This window comes from Chanos chanos, chromosome 6, assembly GCF_902362185.1.
Source record: "Chanos chanos chromosome 6, fChaCha1.1, whole genome shotgun sequence".
Classification (NCBI taxonomy): Eukaryota; Metazoa; Chordata; class Actinopteri; order Gonorynchiformes; family Chanidae; genus Chanos; species Chanos chanos.
The window spans coordinates 38,981,161-39,000,852 of record NC_044500.1 but is presented as its reverse complement, the minus strand read 5'-3'; the positions used below and the strand labels follow the sequence as shown (position 1 = coordinate 39,000,852).

At 41.0% G+C, this 19,692-nt stretch overlaps 1 protein-coding gene across 1 annotated transcript; it reads left to right on the top strand.

Moving 5' to 3' along the window:
• The first annotated feature begins 3,830 nt into the window (after nt 1–3,830).
• On the top strand, nt 3,831–15,612 carry LOC115814160 (sodium-dependent neutral amino acid transporter SLC6A17-like). Its single transcript, XM_030776886.1, has 11 exons — nt 3,831–4,113; nt 6,835–6,992; nt 9,405–9,531; nt 11,556–11,737; nt 12,125–12,235; nt 12,412–12,653; nt 12,992–13,184; nt 14,061–14,253; nt 14,452–14,611; nt 14,903–15,065; nt 15,241–15,612. The coding sequence occupies exons 1-11, from the start codon at nt 3,831–3,833 to the stop codon at nt 15,610–15,612; spliced, it is 2,184 nt and encodes a 727-aa protein (XP_030632746.1).
• Nucleotides 15,613–19,692: the final 4,080 nt, after the last annotated feature.

Sequence of the window (19,692 nt, the reverse complement as noted above, 5' to 3'; positions counted from 1 at the left end):
ACAGAATATGGCCATGTGCATCGATTGCTTGGAGGTTGAAAGGAGTTTGATACCTATCTTCAATTAATGGTGGCATGTCAGACATATTAGAAATTAGGACAAACATCACACATTTAAACCTGGAGGACAAGTGTCATCTTACGAGAAATCAGGAACTGTTCTGACAGTATACTCTAAGAGGACAGTGCTCAAGGAATATGTGTAGTAAATTAGTGTAGTTTTGTTTCTTCGGCTTAAACCTGCTCTCTCTTTTCTGTTGTTCAGTCAAGATGTATAAAAAGAAAGGCAAAGTAGAAGGCTTGAGGTGCAAACCTAAATTTAAGCAAAGCATCACAATTATTTTGTCTGATTTCCTGAAAACTTGGAAATTATTTGAATTTATACCTCATTTGTGTCTAAATAACTTAAGTCAGTACTCTTGATTTTAAAAAAAACTGAAAAAGATCACTATACTTGGAAAACATGTCCTCCATAAATCTAAAAGCTTGTCAGTTCCATTTTTCAGTTAACATAATTTGTCTTTACCTCTAAGGCAACAATGCATGACAAGAAACATGTGTATGAGGGGAGCTCTTCTTCATGAAACCATATGGTTTTAGATTATTTAATCAGTTTCTGTTTATGTGAGGAATGACTCACCATTTTCCATAGTTTGATGTTTAGACAAGCGCTTTACTAGCACAGTATCGCTAATATGTCAGATTAGATCACATTTAGAAGTACAATTCTGATGTCTTGACTCATATCCTATTACAGGGCAAAATAACCTTGACCCCCACGCTGATTGTTTTTCATGGTAATGTTACTCTACTTTTTTGCTGGTGTAGCTATTGAGTTACAGACAGGGCTGAGACTGTTGAGTTGCAGCCTATTTATTGATTATGTGAGGCTGATTTTCTTTTAATGACCGTGTAATTACATTCATCCTCCTCTGATATAATCACTCATTCTGGCATTATTTTCCTCAAAAGCAAGCCTTTCTGACCTTTTCTGTGTTGATAGAGCAGACCAGGTATTGTGTGAATAATTTATGTAAGGTGTGGAACTGATTTTTGTGTACGTGGAAATGGCATTTCTTATACTGTGTCTTTGTAGAACATTCAGTTACCTTTTGAGTGCTGTTAATCTTAGATGTTAGTTGCTACTTATCTGTTAGTGTTTGGCAGAAAACTGGTTAGTGATCACTGAATGACTGTTTAAGTTATATCTGATGGCATAATTGCCTCAATCTGAAGATGAATTGCTTTGTCTGTGGATGAACAATGTCCGAAGATGTGTGACTTCGCATGATTGACCCAAAACTCTTTTATTTGTGAAGATGATATAGTCATTGATGCCTGTATTTTGTTTACATTTCAGCAGTGTGCCATAGCGTGCTTCACAGAGGTTAAGAGTGATATTACCTGTTGATTTCTCCATTTCCGTGAGAGAATATCTGAGGAGTGCGTTTATTTCATTCTGTGATAGAACCATGAGACTATGAAATCGATTGCAGTATGAGTTTTGATAGGCTATGGCTGTCCCTTATGCCAAGCACAGATGTCTCACAGGATAATTAATGGAATTGTTTAGCGGTCCATAACAAAGACAATATTAAAACTGTCTCTCCTTGTCCTTTCCAAAGAACACAATTTATTTGGTTATGCTTGATCAGAGCCTGAATTTTAACATTCTCAGCTTAATTTAATGAGGAAATGTTGACATTCCAGAAATCAATATCAAGAGTATTTGGTGTGGCATGCATGTTGCTTATCCCTTGCAAGCCTGGCACTCTATGTTGAAATGTATCACACAACATATGGTAAAGACTGGAGATGATCTCAGCGTTATTCGGCGGTGTTGGAAGGCGGAATTTGTGGTTAAACTATATATTTTTTTTTTTTAGCTCAGGAGTTGGGCTAATGACAATTAATGAGCACAGCTCTGCAAACAAAGCAGTGCAGTCAGATGGACTGATTTCACTGGGGCAGCGGTGGGGCACCCTATAGCGCATTCAAGATGTTCCCACAGCCTGGACTGCAGCTTTCTGTCCTCTATGTGACCTCCATGGTCAAACCTCTCCTTCATGTCTCTGACTTCACAACCTGTCATCAGGTGAAACCTCAATCTTACAGCTGGAAAGCTTCTGATAAAACACCTGACACGATACTGTGTCGAATAACCGTCTCGGAAATGATCTCTCTATAAAGTCTTTCTGTGTTCATCTGTATGTCAGAGAGGAAAATGGTCTTACATGGTTTCTTGTTTCTTTTTGTACACCCACGTCGTATGTGGATTTATACAATAGCTGTGGGTCTTGAGTTTTAATAATTAATAAACTTTTTCACAGCAGGCTGGTGAAGTATGTAGACAGAAAGAGCACATGACAGACTGCTTATCCACTGCTTCATGCTTACTTCCTTCTTTTTCTCTGGACTGAACCAATGCCTTTTTGAAAATGGGGGGTTGCTGGGATGGTTAATATGGCTGCTGCTGTCTCAATGGATTACAGGATTTACAGAGGGGGAAAAAAAAGCTTCCGGAATTCAAGTGCATGACACAGAAAGATGAGCCTAGATAATTTGTGTGGGCAGTATTTAAGATGAAATCCCTGAGGGCACAGGGAAGCTACCACCACCTGCTGTCTTCCACAAGGGGCTGGTTAGATTCACCAAACAGCCTGTTCTGGCCCTTTCTGGAAAATTTGGCCCAGATGTTTTAACCATAAATCTACTCCAAAACTCTGTCTAAGTCACACTGGTCTGTGACAACCATTAAGGGCATTTGCAGTTTTGTGATGCATGTGGAATCTGGAACTTTCCAGTGAACCCACCAGGCCTATGCTGAGGTTTTGTCTAAAAATTATTTTGTGTATTGGGGAAAAAAAACATAAAAGATTCTTTTCCTGGAAAACTGTGAAAAAAATCATGGTAGATTTTTACTTTGCCTTTATCTTTACTTTGCAGATGATTTGTCATATCAACCTTGCCTTAACATAGTGACCATTGTACATCTTTACTGAAATAAGCCCATGAATTCAGACCCAGTGCTTATAGACTCATACCTCATTACAAGCCTGGCCCACCACAGAGTGGTGGGGAGTAATTTCGCCAGTGAACCCATGTCTGAAGTGTTATTTAATGTGTATATCAGCAAGAGTAATGTGCTGCTAAAAGAGAAATGCCCTGTCAGTAGTCAATGGCTCTGTGATAAATGATCTTTCCTTCTGATCGTTGTTCTCTGTATCATGATTCTCCCCAAAGTATAAGAAAAGATCTTCCTATATTATAACCGTGACAACAAAAAGAGGAATTATTTGCACCTAGATTATGTTTAGAAACACGGACCATAGCTCTATAGAGGTCCAGCTGCCTTACTGATTTCTCACTTCTATTGATATCATTAAGGACACAGTCACATGGTTTTGGACTCATATTTGTTGTCTCTGTGTTGTCTGAGCACCATCAGTTTTGAGTGTAGGTCTGTCGGTTTGTCTCACAAACCCCAAAAGCTCAGTTTTACCACATCAGCCCAATTGTACCACGCATTAGGTTTAGCTAAAGGGCGTTTTTGTTGTTGTTGTTGTTGTTGTTGTTGTTGTTTTGCTTTCCTTAAATCACGTTGATTAACGTGTTCATTTTTATCATTGTTTTTAACACGACTTCATTTGTTTCCCCATCGCAGGATCAAAGGCAAAACCTGGAAACATCTTGTCCACCTGTCTGCCTCCAGTCACGCTCATAAGCTCTGAGTCCTGAGCTTTCTGTCCCGTTCTCGCTCTCTTTCATTCACTCCTCCTTAACCACCTTCCCCCAGCCCCCCAAGCTGCCCCCCCACCCCCAGCCTCCCCGATGCCTAAGAACAGCAAGGTGACCCAGCGTGAGCAGACCCATGAGCATGTGGTCACGGCGTCAGTGGCCGACCTGCTGGCCCACGAGGAGCCTCTTGACTACAAGAGCAGTTCTCTGAACGTTGGAGGACCCGCAGGGCAAAAGGGTCCCACAGATAGCCCCGAGGACGATGGGCGTCCCGCATGGAACAACAAACTGGAGTACATTCTGGCCCAGGTGGGCTTCTCTGTCGGCCTGGGCAACGTGTGGCGTTTCCCCTACCTGTGCCAGAAGAATGGTGGAGGTGAGTAGTGGCACAGTGATGCATGCTCACACAGGCGATACACTGGATAGCATAAACAGTGCTTATGACAATCATCTAGATGCCTTTAAAATGGATTGATGTTTTCTGCAGCATGCTTAATGAGTCCAAAACACTGCTCCCTCAAAGCAGTCCATGTCACAGAGCAATACACAGTGAGATTGAGGCTTAAAAGGTTGTGTTTTTCCAAACACGTGGAACCATGGATCTGGAAAAATGTGTTTTGTTATGTTGCTATGGTGGGAAAGGCGTTATTGAATTTCATGCTTTTGTATAAATGGCTAAAAAGGCTGCTATGTTGTCTTGTTCTACAGAAGAAGACAGAAGTCTTGAGTGGTAGGTTGTTTCCTACTCTGCTCGACAGTGTGTCTGATTTAGCACCTTCTGTCCCCTCAACCTGGTAGCACTGTGACCCAGACATCACACACTACCTGACGGTTACACCAGGCTAGAGTTACAATCTGGTACAGCTGCCAAGAGAAAACAGGCTCTTCAGACAAGGCTTAGCCCTAAATATAGCTCTACAATTGATCACTACAGTCACTCAGGCGCACTACAGAGAAAAAAAGCTATAGGCTAATGTGCTGATGAACAGGGAAAATGTACTCCAGCTTTAAGCCTGTTGGAATAGTGTTAGCTTCAGCAATATATCTATATATATTTGTTTTATTTAATGAAAATATTTTTTAAATTTAAAATATGAAACATCAAAAGTGGTGAAAATCTAGCATATCTGAATTGCGTAATATAGGGCATGATTGATTTGAAAGACTGGCATTTCACAGCAGTGTACAGTGGGCGATATCAAACTGCTCTCTTTCACGCTATTCTCGGAGATGTCATCTCAGGTCAAGTGAAAGCTTGCTCTTCAAGGTCGTGCCTCATTTAAAAACATAGCATAAATTGATAATATGTAAATTCGCTTTTACTGGATAAAATTTTGCTCATGGCACTTTAACATTACATGATGCACATTGCCGTCATCTGTTAAAGAAACATGCCCTTTTCCTCTCAGAGGAACATAACGATAAAAATTCTTTGACCTAGGATTTAGTCCCTTATAATGGTGGCCAGTATGAGCTTTTAGATACACTAATGCATTTGACTTTTACTCCTGGTTCTGAGTGAAAGGAAATTCAGCCAACACTGACAGATATACCCAAAAGATATATATTTTTGCCTTTAAACAGTCGTGATGTCTTTCCTATCAATGTCATGATGATTATTTTCTTATCTTTATCATGATAAGGTTCAGTTCCTGTACTATGTAATCCTAGATGTTGTATTTTTTCTCCACTTTGTCTTGTACCCATTACTAGGCTGATTTACGGGGTGTATTTACTAACCAGCCAGAGCAGAGAATGTGAGGAGAGGAACAGCCATTTTTCACCCCCTAATTTGACTCCTGACAGCCAATTAAATAGGATTAAATGGGGCAATGTCATGTGTGCTTATCACTCCTTGGGCCTCTTTTCTCACCTTCAGTGAACACACTATATATCAACTCAGAAACCTGGCCACAGTTCAGCTAGGCTCCAATTGACTGGATCCAGCTGGAAGTACAGAGTATTTATCATACTGATTTGGGAACAGTTTGGCTCAGACCATACCAGAGTACTCGATTCACCTAATCTTTTTTTTGTGCTACCAGTCATGTGACATCAGGCTTTGTTCTGCCCTTTGTTTTCTTTCCCCTTATACGATTTTGTTTTCTCTTTTTATTACAACGTCGTCGATTTACTTCATCTCTCCGCTTTGACCTTGATTTTATTTCCGTGGTCTTCATCACTGTGTCTTTTAGCTTCTTCTCTTTTGCCGAAAGCAGCACATTCCTAAGATCTCTCTCTTGCACTCTAAGTTTAAATTCCCTTTCCGTACACGGCTTTCCTCACATCAGTCTTGTGTCCTGGTTTTACAGCTTTGATGTGTCTCTGATGACAGGGCTGCGTCTTTTAACAGTGAAGCAATGAGCCAAGCTTTTGCATCAGCATCCCACGTAGTGGATGACTCACATAGTCACACTCCCTCGGCCCGAAAAGACCCCTGCCAGAAAAGAGAACTAGTGCTCTCAGCAGTGAGATAGGTGGTGGCTCACACGTAAAGGAAGCGTGATTCACTGTTAAATGTCAGGAGGATTAGGGGCACTATAGAAAACTGAGAATGTCTCGCTTCCGTTGATTTCATAATGCTCTGATGAATACTGGCACAGACCACTGCTCAGCTCTCCAATCACAGCCAAAAAACAGCTGAAAGAAAGTATAACGGTATTATATGTGCGTTACTGTAAAAGCAAAGGGGGCAGCCTCATCAGAGGATTTCATTATGAGGAGTCCAGCTGGAGTCCAATACAGTATGGAAAGTGGAAAAAAATATACTGTTACTGCTAAATCAGAAAAAAAAAAACCCCACAACAGCATTAATTGAACCCATTCAAAAAGGGATGCATTGAAGTTCTAGCATGTTGTTAAAGCTTTCATAGTTTTTTTTTGTTCACTAAATCAATACAGACTTAAAACAGGTACAAAACTGAAGGTTGTGTTTAAGTGAAGACAGTAATGCACGTGCATAGTTTTTAAATGCATTTAAAAAATCTGTAGTAGGATAAAACTGTTTGATAATCATTGTATTTTTTTTTCTCTCGCTACTCTCCTCAACGAACTGAGTAACGAGTTAAAATCAGAGTGTATGTTGAAATTCTTGCAGGTGCTTACCTGGTCCCTTACTTCATCCTCCTCATCCTCATTGGCATTCCTCTGTTTTTCCTGGAGCTGGCTGTGGGCCAGAAAATCCGGCGTGGAAGTATCGGAGTGTGGAATTATGTCTGCCCTCGACTAGGGGGCATAGGGGTGTCCAGCTTAATGGTGAGTAGGGAAATTTCCCCGATATTTACGCTTCATCAACTGAACAAGATCTTTCATAAAATTTACGATTCTATGAAAAGGAACCTTCGTGATACTAGCCTTTGGTCACCGAAATATGTCTATGCAGTACGAAAGCCACAGGGGTCTCATTTCAATAGGGCACAAATTTCTTCACGTTTTTTTACAGACCGTTTGACACAACGCTACACTCTCTGTGGAGTTTGCACTTTGTGTGTCTTGTCCTTTGTGAATTCATGAAGACTTCCCTGTTTAATAGCACTTCATGGTTTATCCTGGGTTGATGGAGCGGTGGTTTACCATCCGTACTGATCTAATGGATCATTAGAACGGGCGGTTAATTTTCACCCTCGATAAATCAAATGGCTTCAAATAACTTTTATAGAGTGGATGGGAAAGGTGCATCAGTTGAAAACTAAAGTAAAATATCCATTACAACTCGAGTGTATTGGCTTCCCCCTCTGCCTTAAGCAGCTGCAGCCGTGCCATTTGAAGAGTACTTGTGAGTTATATCTGGAGGCAAGTTGATATTGTTTCACAGTAACCGGCAATGGTCTCCCCTCCTTCCCTGCACTGCAGAGCATAACATGGCTACTGAACCTCTCCCTCAGTAGTTTAGCGTGATTTATGTGTGGGACGTTTTTTTGGCTCTTAACGCGCATCTCAAAACAAAACCTACCACCTCGAAGTCAATGCAATATGTAGAGTGGATAGATTCCACAAATAGTGTCGCACATACAGAACATATCTCCTTTCTTCCCGCCTCAGTTTCTTGGAAAACTGCTCATAGAAATACAGAGAGTAGTCTAGTTAGATGCTGGGAGGCATCCTCCCAACATTCGTCCTCTTTGTGAATTTAAGCATGTAGCGCAGTCTCTCCAATGCTTAGGATGGAGCTTTATGCAAACAGTCACTAATCTCTTATTCTACCATCCTCCTGAACAAGCTTTGTTCAGAGATGCATGTGACACGGAAATGTTTGTTTGGGGTCACAGCAAAAGAAAAACAGATTAAGCTTGTACTTTTTTTTTGTATTCCTTTTATCATAATCCGTCCTCTCAGTGTCAACAAGCGTATGATTGTAATACACATTTGTGTTCAATCGATTTTCTCAGTTCCAATTCGTTTTGTTGAATTAAACTCCCGCAAGAAAACACCCAACAGCAATTTGCACAAAACAACAACGTTAAGGAAAACAGAGTTGAGAATAAATTCTGAGGTAGAGTCCTGGGGAGGAGGAGTCCTATGGAATGTAACAGAGATTATTATTATTCATGACATATTGAAAAACAATAACAACGCACTCTGACTTCTCCTGTCTCTCTCAGTGTTGAGTCTATCTGCAGGGTAGACCTGCGCCCCAGTGTACAGTCTAAGCTATGCACTCTTATGCATCTGTAAAGACAGAGATGGATGCAGGCTCACAGTGTGGCTGATACTCTTTCTCCTGATGGAACATGGCAAGGCTCTCGCTGAAGTAGAGTGGGACTGAGTGGCACGAGAGTGGATGAGAGAGAGAGAGAGCGTGAGAGAGGAGGAAAGAGGGAGTGAGGGAGAGAGAGAGAGAGTGAGAGAGGGAGAGAGAGAGAAGGAAAGAGGGAGTGAGGGAGAGAGAGAGAGAGAGAGTGAGGGAGAGAGAGCGAGAGAAGGAAAGAGGGAGAGAGAGAGAGAGTGAGGGAGAGAGAGAGTGAGGGAGAGAGAGAAGGAAAGAGGGAGAGAAGCAGGACTATAAATACCTCTGAAGGGATTGCTGCAGAAACCTCTGAAAGAGTGTGCTTTAATAATTCATGGCTAGTCCGACCTTGTTCGTTCAGCTTCAGCTGGTCTTCACTAACACCACAGCCCTGCACATGTGCTTAAACAAACCAATTCTTCACAAAGAAATAACAAAACCTGCCCCCCCCCCCCCCAAAAAAATAACATCTACATACAAATAGCTGATTTATTCTAATGAATCTGTTTAATATCCTTAGCAAGATTCATCAAAACATTCAGCACCAAACTAAATTACATCAGTGTACACACTATATGCTGTGGTACTGAATTCACCAATTACAATAATGGATCAATCAACATTGAACTAAACAAATAGATGGCTTTACTTCTAATCCATAGCATGAGTATGGGGGAGATATGCTCGGAACATTGTGCTCTATTAATAGCAACCGTGTTGCAGTGGTTCACGGTAGAGAGTTAGAGAGGGGCGGCCTTCGTTCTGTCCTTGTGTTTGACGGATCTTAGATTCACGCAACTCACAGAGCCCAAGTGCTTTGTAAAAATCTAAGGGTATATTTGAATCTTTCGCTGATTACGCAGACTGAATGGATAAAGAATTGGACTGAGGATTAATCAGGGCCCCCTCTAAAAATCCATCTTTCCCTTTTTCCTCTCTAGGTATGTGGCTTTGTCGGGCTGTACTATAACGTTATCATTGGCTGGAGTATCTTCTACTTCTTCCAGTCTTTCCAGTATCCTCTCCCATGGAGTGAGTGTCCCATTAGGAGGAATGGGTCACTGGCAAGTAAGTGCTGTACCGTCATGTGATGAAGGGTGTTGATAGAAAATCTACTTTCTAATTGATGAAAAATCTACATCACAATGAATATCTGCAGATTTTGTTGTGTCAGTGCGTGACACCTTCATTCGTTCTGGCGAGAGTCGCCTGAGTTTTTTTAATTCACACTGGACAGTGTATCACAGAATATCCATAGGCCTGTACACAAATGTGTCACTGAATAGAGGAGATCTGTTTGACTGTATTTGCTTTGCTTTGTATTAAAATCATCACTCTTCTGTTGTTAAAAGAATGCTTTCAAAGCAAACCCCCAAACTGATGTTCGCAGAACTACTAAAACTCTCTCAGGCATTTTGAATATTAAATGGCACAGTTCAAAGAGATTTAGTGCTCACAATTTCAGAAGACTCTCTTTCGAGCCTTTCAATTTATACTCTGCAGTATTCTTACCCCACTTGTTCCATTTCTCCTCAAATGGAGATTTATCCATTTTCATTAGATTACTATATCATCCAAAAATAACATTTTAGTCAGACTCTACATTTAAAGGCTGGTGCTCCTCTGAAGAACACACACACACACACACACACACACACACACACACTCACCCAAACAGAGACACAGACACATCTCAGTGGATATGCTGATTGTATTTCCCCCTACCAAGCTCCCTTATGATTCAGACACAGATAATCTGACTTAAGCTCCCCGGAGGCGCAATTAGATTAGTGAGTATGATAAAGCAATTGCAGCTCACCAAATCACTCTGTCCCTTCACACCAGTTCACATGAGTCAGCGCAGATCAACTGGGCACCCTGGGAAGAGAAGGAGGAGGAGGAGGAGAGAGGTTTTGATATGTCAGTTTTTCTTCATGCAAAGATCCCAAAATGAAAGACATACAGATGTATAATTGCACAGGTTCAAGAACAGAATAGAATTATACTCAAAGTATTTGGCTATATGTATTTAGTCATATTTAGCCGCGCTGTTAGAATTGCCATGACCAATTATGTCTGAAATATGTGTTATATGTTTATTATAAACCAGTGTGATGTTCTTAAGGGTCTTGGTTTTGCCTTAGCTTTTGCATACTCTGCCATATGACATTTACTCTCAGCTCTCTCTCTCTGTTCTCCTTCACCTTTGTGGCAAGCATGTGTTTACCCTGTGTCAGCCCAGGTCGCAGATGATGAACAGAGGCTCTCATTCACTGAGGCAGGACCAAATCGTCTTATCCACAGCAATGCTATTATTCATATCCTCACCCAGCTGTACAACCAAACACACACACACACACACACACACATACAAACATACAAACAAACTTAGACTGGTTCTCTAGTGACACTCCTCGTGAAGGTCGCGTGTAACTGCAGATGTGCGTCCTTCAGATGGATTTCACAACCTGAATCTTTGCTTTGCTACACTTGGTGACTGTGACTGTGGATCTAGAGGAAGACAAACATTCCTTTTTTTTTCCACTAACAGTCAAGCACCTGTACAGTTAATGCTGAGGCTTCGCGAGTGACTCAGCATTCCAAGTTTAGGAGAAAGTGGGGGAGAGAGGGAATGCTAACATGTTTTTGGCTGATGTCTTTGTTAGTCTGTGCATGGAATCGACATTCATCACGCCAGTGTCGGAGCTGCCTGGGCCTGAGTGTGTTAGTTCAGGGAAAACTGTTTAGTGAGGGATTCAAGTGAGATAAAAGGTCTGGTCTTGTGTGGTCTACCAGACTCGCGTATTACCATGCCAATATTATGTCCTAATATACACAGCCACGCGGTTTCAATAGCAAGACCCCTCTTGCATACTAATAACATAACTTTGTTTATTAGTGTAAACTTGTCAGTTAATCAACAATCTTGTAAGGGATCCCTGTGCTTATTTTAGCGGAGTTATGTATTTGCCTCTCGGTGTAAATACACAACTGTTAATCTTTTCTTCCCATGCCTCCTCCCTTCTCCCCTGCCCTCTCTCTCTCTTCCCAAACGCCCTCTCTTTGGCCTGTCTGCGTCTGGGTCATGACAGTCGTTGAGCCAGAGTGTGACAAAAGCTCTGCCACCACCTACTTCTGGTACCGTGAGACTCTGAATATCACCAGCACCATAGCAGACAGCGGAGGTCTCAACTGGAAGATGACTGTGTCCCTGTTGGTGGCATGGTTCATTGTCTTTTTGGCCGTCATTAAGGGCATCCAGTCCTCTGGGAAGGTGAGCACCGCCGTGGGCTGTTGTTTCCCCGTTGCTGTTGTTTCCCGTTGCTGTTGTCTCTTGAAAGATATACCGGCAGCATCAGAGCAAATAAATAACGTCCGCATAGATATGGTGATGACATAAACATAAGCTGATACAGCAAGAGTAACACAGGTTATTATACAAATTAATAAACACCGCTTGACGACGTTTACCAAAATGGGTGTAACAATGTACTGGCACCATGTACGTACATGAGTTTTATATTTTACAGTTTTAATGTGTTTTGAGACTCAGGTGTTCCTGTTCAAACCTGCTTTGAAGAACATGAAACAGTGTGTAATGATAATGGAGTGTGGCCAGCTTGCTCTTGACTGTGGATGTTTTTTTTTCCTTCTGTCCCAGGTGATGTACTTCAGTTCTCTCTTCCCCTACGTGGTCCTCTTCTGTTTCCTCATCAGGGGTATGTTTTTGAGGGGCGCTGTTGATGGCATTGCACATATGTTCACACCTAAGGTGAGCGCATTACCAGAGGTCATTACATATCAATTACATGCCTGTTTCATGAATCATATTCAGAAAAATCGCATACTTTCCTCTAAATTCCTCTTTAAAATGAACCAACAGAACAGATTCTTTTCTCATGTCGTTCATATTGCTGGCTGAATGGAATTTCTCCTCCTTTCCATCAGCTGGAGAAGATGTTGGAGCCTCAGGTGTGGCGTGAAGCAGCTACTCAAGTCTTCTTCGCCCTGGGTCTTGGCTTTGGTGGAGTCATTGCCTTCTCAAGCTATAACAAGAGCGACAACAACTGCCACTTTGATGCTGTATTGGTCTCTGTCATCAACTTTATCACTTCCATACTGGCAACGCTGGTGGTATTTGCCGTGCTTGGCTTTAAGGCTAACATTCTGAATGAGAAGTGTGTCATTGAGTAAGTTTGTCTCAGCAAAGGGTTGTATATGTTTCCAAATAAATTATGGCAATTCCCATAAGTACCTAAACAAACAGCATAAAAACCTTTTGACCAATTTTTTTTCTTATTATTCTTTTGACAATATTTCTTACAGCTAAGTTAGTTTCCTTTATCAAGCCAACATCCAGCATCATATCTCTAACTTGAAGTAGAGTTAATTCATTCTGTATGATACCACCTATGAACAAATGTAGCAACCTTAGCCTCCTGATCCCATTTCAATAGTGTCAATTCAGTTCTGTTCACTTTCTGCATGGGGTGATATCTTTATTATACTCTTACTGTGTCTCTGGTAGGAATGCAGAAAAGATCCTTGGCTACCTGAATTCCAATGTGCTAAGTCATGACCTTATCCCTCCACATGTGAACTTTTCCCACCTAACAACGTCGGACTACGCGGAAATGTACACCGTCATCAAAACTGTGAAGGAGGGCAGCTTTGCACAGCTGGGTTTGGAGCCGTGCTTACTAGAGGATGAGCTCAACAAGGTTAGACTTTTGGATCTGATCCTGTTCACCCTCAGCAGATCTGATCACTGATAAAAAGAGAGCGGCTGTGGTTTGCTTTGTTTCTCGACCAAATGTCCCTCTTGCCTGTAAGTTCTTTAATAACCCCAGAAAGGACAAATAAAAAAAATAGCGCTTCACTGATTACAGTGACAGCTGCAGTACGGTGGTAAATAGCATTAGGATCACTTCCAGGTCACTTTCATCATGATTTTTCATGCGATTCAGAGTTGTGTGTTCAGACATCATGCATGTGACCAGCAACGCGTGTACTTTTGTAACATAATACATGAAAGATCATTTCACGATTTGAAAAATGTGTAAAGTAGAAGTAGCGCCCAATAAAACAGGCGAAGGCTGAAGTAATAGTAAAGGCGGACATGATAAGGAATATCAGTTTTAGTAAGCAGGTTTATTCGATGGCTCACACACACATTTTATGCATTATTATTATTTGACCCATTTTCGGCCTGATTAGTTATTCTTTTTGTTAAACTCAACAAAAAATAATATTAAGATATACTGATTCTGAAAGTAAGGGAAACATTTATCCAAACTTAAAGGACAATAAAACATCGTCTTGTGTGAACACTCCGCCAGATATAAATCGTTATCATTATAGCCCTTTGTTATCATCTCTTGTGTGAATCGGCCTTTTTTCTATGTTCTCACTTTGCTTTTACCTCACTTTGTATCTCTGTCAATCATCCTTTTTTTCTGTACTGCTCTTCCATGTGTACTATTACCTCACTTTGTATCTCTGTCAATCACCCTTTTTTTCTGTCCTGCTCTTCCATGTGTACTACAGTTATCTCTGTCATGAGTCTTTTATCTCTCTCCCTCTCTCTCTCCCTGTAGGCAGTGCAGGGGACTGGTCTGGCCTTTATTGCCTTCACTGAGGCCATGACTCATTTCCCGGCTTCCCCCTTTTGGTCGGTCATGTTTTTTTTCATGCTCATAAACCTGGGACTGGGCAGCATGATTGGCACCATGACTGGCATCACCACGCCCATACTGGACACCTTTAAGGTGCGCAAGGAGGTCCTCACAGGTAAGACCGAATCTCGGGTCTCGATAAAAAAACTCATCGACGGAACTGCAGTTTCTGAAGTTTAAAACTGTCAAATATATTTAACGATGGTGTAGGAAACTATTACATGGTTTCTGTGTCTGTAAAAGACTTTGTCTAGTCTTGACTATCTTAACGTTTCGGATCTTTGTGACACTAACTCGTCTCTTTGCACTTTAGTGGGATGCTGCATTGTGGCTTTTTTCTGTGGCCTGCTGTTTGTACAGCGCTCAGGAAATTACTTTGTGACCATGTTTGACGATTACTCAGCTGGGCTGCCGCTCACTATAGTTGTCATCCTGGAGAACCTGTCTGTTGCCTGGATCTATGGTACTAAGAGGTACAGCCCACTGTCCCAGACTCATGGCTAACTGAAGCTAAAACAACTATATATAAATCTGTTTTCAGGTGTAGTTTGGCGGGTGACCTTCTTTTTTAGTTTCATGAACATAAATCAGTCTTGAGGGCTTCTGGTACCCTAGTTCATAGTGACCTAGTAATTGTTTATATCAACTAAGCGTTGCTACCAAAAAAAAAAAAAGACTTGTTTAAATGGCATTTGTAAGGATGTTTTGCAGTGGTTCAGTCAGCAGTCCTGTCCCTCACAGTCCATGTCTTCTGTCCGTCTCAGGTTCATGCAGGACCTGGAGGACATGCTGGGATTCAGACCATACAGGTTCTACTTCTACATGTGGAAGTATGTGTCCCCACTGTGTCTCATCGTTCTCATTTCCGCCACCGTTATTGAGATGGCCATCAGTCCACCAGGATACAATGCTTGGGTCCAGGAACTGGTCAGTGTTTTCTCTTTTGTCTTTACTTATCAGAGGACCCCCCCCCCCCCCTCCCCGTCCTCACTTAGAAAATTCATTGCTAGTACCTCTCCTTGTCGTAAGCCAATGTTTCTCTCTCTCTCGCTCTCACTCTCGCTTTCTCTCTCTCTCTCTCTCGCTCTCTCTCTCTCCCCAGGCTCAGGAGCGTTTTCAGAGTTACCCGCCCTGGGCGTTAGCCATGTGTTTTGCGCTCATCGTTGTGGCCATGCTTCCTCTCCCCGTGGTGTTCGTCGCTCGTCAGTTCAACCTGCTCTCCGACGGTTCCAACAAGCTCTCCGTCTCCTACCGCAAGGGATGCATGATGAAGGATATGTCCAATCTGGAAGAACAGGATGAAACTCGCTTCATTCTCAGCAAGAACCCCAGTGAAGCACCCTCCCCAATGCCCACACACAGGGCCTACCTCGGGCCTGGCAGCGCTGTCGCCCCTAAAGACCCCAATTCCCTGTCCCCCAGTAGCTGCTATGGGACTGGCTACCAAATGGCCACCACGCCAGAGTCTGACTGATCGCCGACCGTCAGGCTCACACGCTCCATACACTTCTCTGCATCTGTCCCCTCGGTCCCTCTAGACAGCCGGATATTTCAGTTCACAAAAATTAAGTGGGGCTGAATGTTTCCCTCATGAGAAATCCACAAGAATAATAACACCGTCACCCCAGACAGTTGCACTGTCATATCCCAAATCATATGAAAAACATAGCACAAAAAAAAAAAATCTAAGCTCCTCACGGGTCATGAGGAGTTCTGTCTAAACAGATACACAAAAGGTAGGTTCATCAGGCCTCAGGTCATTTGAGTTAGTAAACACAATCACTCCAAACCAGAGAGAGTATGCAGCCCTGAGGGGCAGGAGCGCCCGTTGGAGGTCGGTGAAGGAGGTGCTCCTTGCCTTTGCTGGAGCACTGTGAAGGCTCCATCATATTTGCACAGCCTGCTGGCCAAATAAGCCATGCATTTGTTATTTATAAAACTTTTATATAAGTTACAAAGCGCTTAGGGTAGAAAGAGATGAAACACCCTCTTGAAGAAGTACATAAGAAAACACTACTCACACATAAATATAACCTGTGTTGTAAAAGTTGTTCTTTTTTTTTTTTTGATGTTTGTTTGACTTTTCCTTGTCACCTTAGAACAATGACCATCTCTTGTGAGTAGTTTTACAGTCTGTTTACGGCGTTAGATAAGCGGTCTAGTTGTCCAGCTCACAAACATAGCACACTGGCATATTGGAACTTAAATGTGAAAATGAATCTTACATCTGAACGTATATCGACTGTACATTAGACATATTTATTCACGGTGTAGGAGCCTTGTCAGTTTTTGGATAAAACATATGTGTTATCATCTGGACTCAAAACAACTAGCAGAATCAGCCTTATCAGCTGACAGTATGGACTGTATAGAAAATACGAGATTATACTGTAAATCAAACTCCTGTTGTAGTTCTTAGATATATGTTCTTTCTACCGCACAGCTTTCGAGGCAGTTATCTAAACACGTTTTAAGAGATAGCGCTCTGCAATGACTTAATTCAGGGTGACATGTTTCTCCTTCAGAGACCGATATGTTCCCCAACCATCTTCTAAACTTTTCTCTTGACTGTGTGATAACTCTTGGCCCTCATTGTATGCTTACTGTTGCATCTTTTGCTTGGCTCATTTAAGAGCTGTTACCTTGTTCACTCGGGAGTGGATCTCCTTATGTTTGTCTAGATTGTTAGGCTAATATAATTCTAGTCAATAGTGTCAGAGTTGAATATAATGTGATAATTTATTAATTCTATACTTGTGTGTGAGATTGGGTGGAAGTGAAGTTAAAAACTCCTCTTTGGTATGTTCTGTGAAACACACTGCAATAGACTACCATACACCTAGCTTGTCATAGAAACTTAATAAGCTAAGTTTCTACTGTGCTGAGGAAACACAAGTTTCAGTGTGTGCAGGGCACATGCACCACCACAACACTAAAAAAAAGGAAAAAGAGGAAAAAAAAGAGCTACACGTAGATTATTTCCATAACAACAACTCTATCTTTGAATGAGATGAAGGTCTAGAAGGGACACAACATGCTCTTATTGATTTAAGACAATTTTAATAATCATTTAATGTTGCTTTAGGGTTCTTACTAATTCACATCAACAAAAAAGTATCAAAAACAGTTACGTCCTTCAGCAGCGGCATACATTTTACCACATAATTTTATTCTGAACCTTCAGCATAATCCAAGGAACATTCCCAAATGTAAGAGCAATAAGTAAATATCAGTCTCACCTTAGATCAGCTTGTCTAACTCACCAAATACTAACAAAACCCAGCCAGGCTGTGTTCATTCAAAAGGTTTTACATACTGGCAGTCAGTATATATCTGCTATAATTCACTCAGCTGCCCAGTCAGAGTTTATGTGTAATGAGTGAATTCCTTGTTGGCACAACGTTTTGGACAAGCACACAAAGACACAGCTGTTAGCTTGCACAAGGCTGGTACAGTGACACGGGCAGTCGTGACTCATGGTACGACAAAAAGCTGTGTCAAGGCACATTAACTTGAGGAAGACACAAAAGGTTCAAACTCTGGAAGCACAGCAGAACGATGTCACCCGTACAGCTTTCGTTTGTCTCCTTTAAACCTCTGATAATGGACCAAACAAGTTGCTGATTATAGATCAGTAAGGTTTCAGACCATGTATCGAGGAGTGAATATACTTGAATTTGTTAAGAAAACGTTTTCATTTTACCTTGATTTTACCAGATGTTTTTGGATCCTTTACTGTGATTCAATATAGGGGCACAAAACATGGACGGCACACATTCACCTGTCAGTTCAAACTGATCACAAGGTGAGCTCTGAACTTTGAACCATCTCTGGGATCAAGTTCTTAACATGGTCATTTTAATCAGAGTGGGAAGTGAGTTTTATTCACACCCCCCCCCCTAAAAAAAATATTCTAAGCTCATATTTATTGCTTTTGTTGTTGTTTTTTTGGGGTTTTTTTTCCAAAAAATACAAGACAATCTAAGAGAAAAAAGATTTATATATTTTTTTCAGAGCCTGTCGGTACACTGAGTAAAAGCGAGAGCTTTAGTGACTGATATTTTAAATTGTGTGCTTAAGCCCTCATTATAATTAGACACATAAACTCATTTATCGGAGCATGAAAACACCAGGCTCCTCAAGTGAAAAATGCGTCAGTCATGAGAGCCCAGTTTTTTCAAGGTTTGTCTCGTCTCTTTGGTTCTTGCTATAAATTTTAAGGGAATTCCATTTCAGCTGAGACTATTTGTTTGAAGATGATTTGTTCATTTATTTTTTTATCAATGCACTCAAAGCCATGGTGTTATCAAATTAACTATATTTCTACATGTGTGTGTAATCTGTGTTTGTATGTTGGTGTACATTCTGTTTCAAGAGAAAACTATCTGTAAAGGTGAGAAAGTGTATATTTCCCTTTTGTGTGTATATAGATGTGTTCTGAATATTTTAAGATATACCTATTTTGTAGTTGATATACCTTACCTGCTCCGTCATTAATGATTGCAGGGACACAAAGAGAGAGAGAGAAAGAAGAGATGAACAGAGTCTCTGGGTTTCAGTTTGACCATGAACTTTGGTCCCAGTTTATTCTTTTTTTGTGGTAATAATGTCGTAGACAAACACAAATGCAATCTGAAGGGGTTGTCCCTCAATACAAAAACACATGGACAAGTTCCTCCATTGTGTCAGAGCACCACCATCACTGGTTTAGTGTTTTCCTCAGATTTTGTTCATACGTCAGTTACTCACATGATTGTACAAAACTGAAAAAAAAAAACCTCACTCACTTTTGATGGTCTACTGTGTATTTTCCTGTCTATAAGCTTTGTAAACAAACAGCCTAGCTAATATAAAATGTTTCAAATATAAGATGCTTATTAATGTCTTAACACCGTTACTTGGGAAGTATTCTAAATGAATGTGATCATGAGTGCACTTTTCTCACTTGAAATCGGACAGTTTGGTTGAGTAAGTCTGATTTTGAAGCTAAACGTTCGTACCATGAGTAACATCTGTGTTAAAGCAATATCTTGGAATATAAAGTTAGTACTGGTTAAACAAAAAGCTACTAAAAAGATACTTGTAATACAAAGATAATAACAAAAAAAATGGATGCTGGTGGCCAGGCACATTTCCCTGTAGTCAAAGTGTTAGAGAGAGAGAGAGAGAGTGTGTGTGTGTGGGTGCGTATTGGAGTATGTATGTGTATCATCACATTGTAATTTCCCTGTAAGTAACAGTAGCTGGTACACTAAACACCACAGTGTTTAGTCCACAGTGCTCTTCTGCCATAAAGATTTAGAAACATTCAAAAGCCTTGGTAGCTTCTTCTGATTACCTGTCACACAGTTAAGCAATTTGTCTTTCCAGTCATCATGATTGTACAGTATTTAAGCTACACGTTGAAAAACCTGAGTAATTGTGGGTATCACCAAAAATAAAAATAAAGTTTCAACAAAAAGCTGGCCTTAACCTATTTTTCTTTTCTAACTCATATTTCACATCTCATATTTAAGGTAAACTTACGATCTGAATGTATTAGGTAGTTAAAATT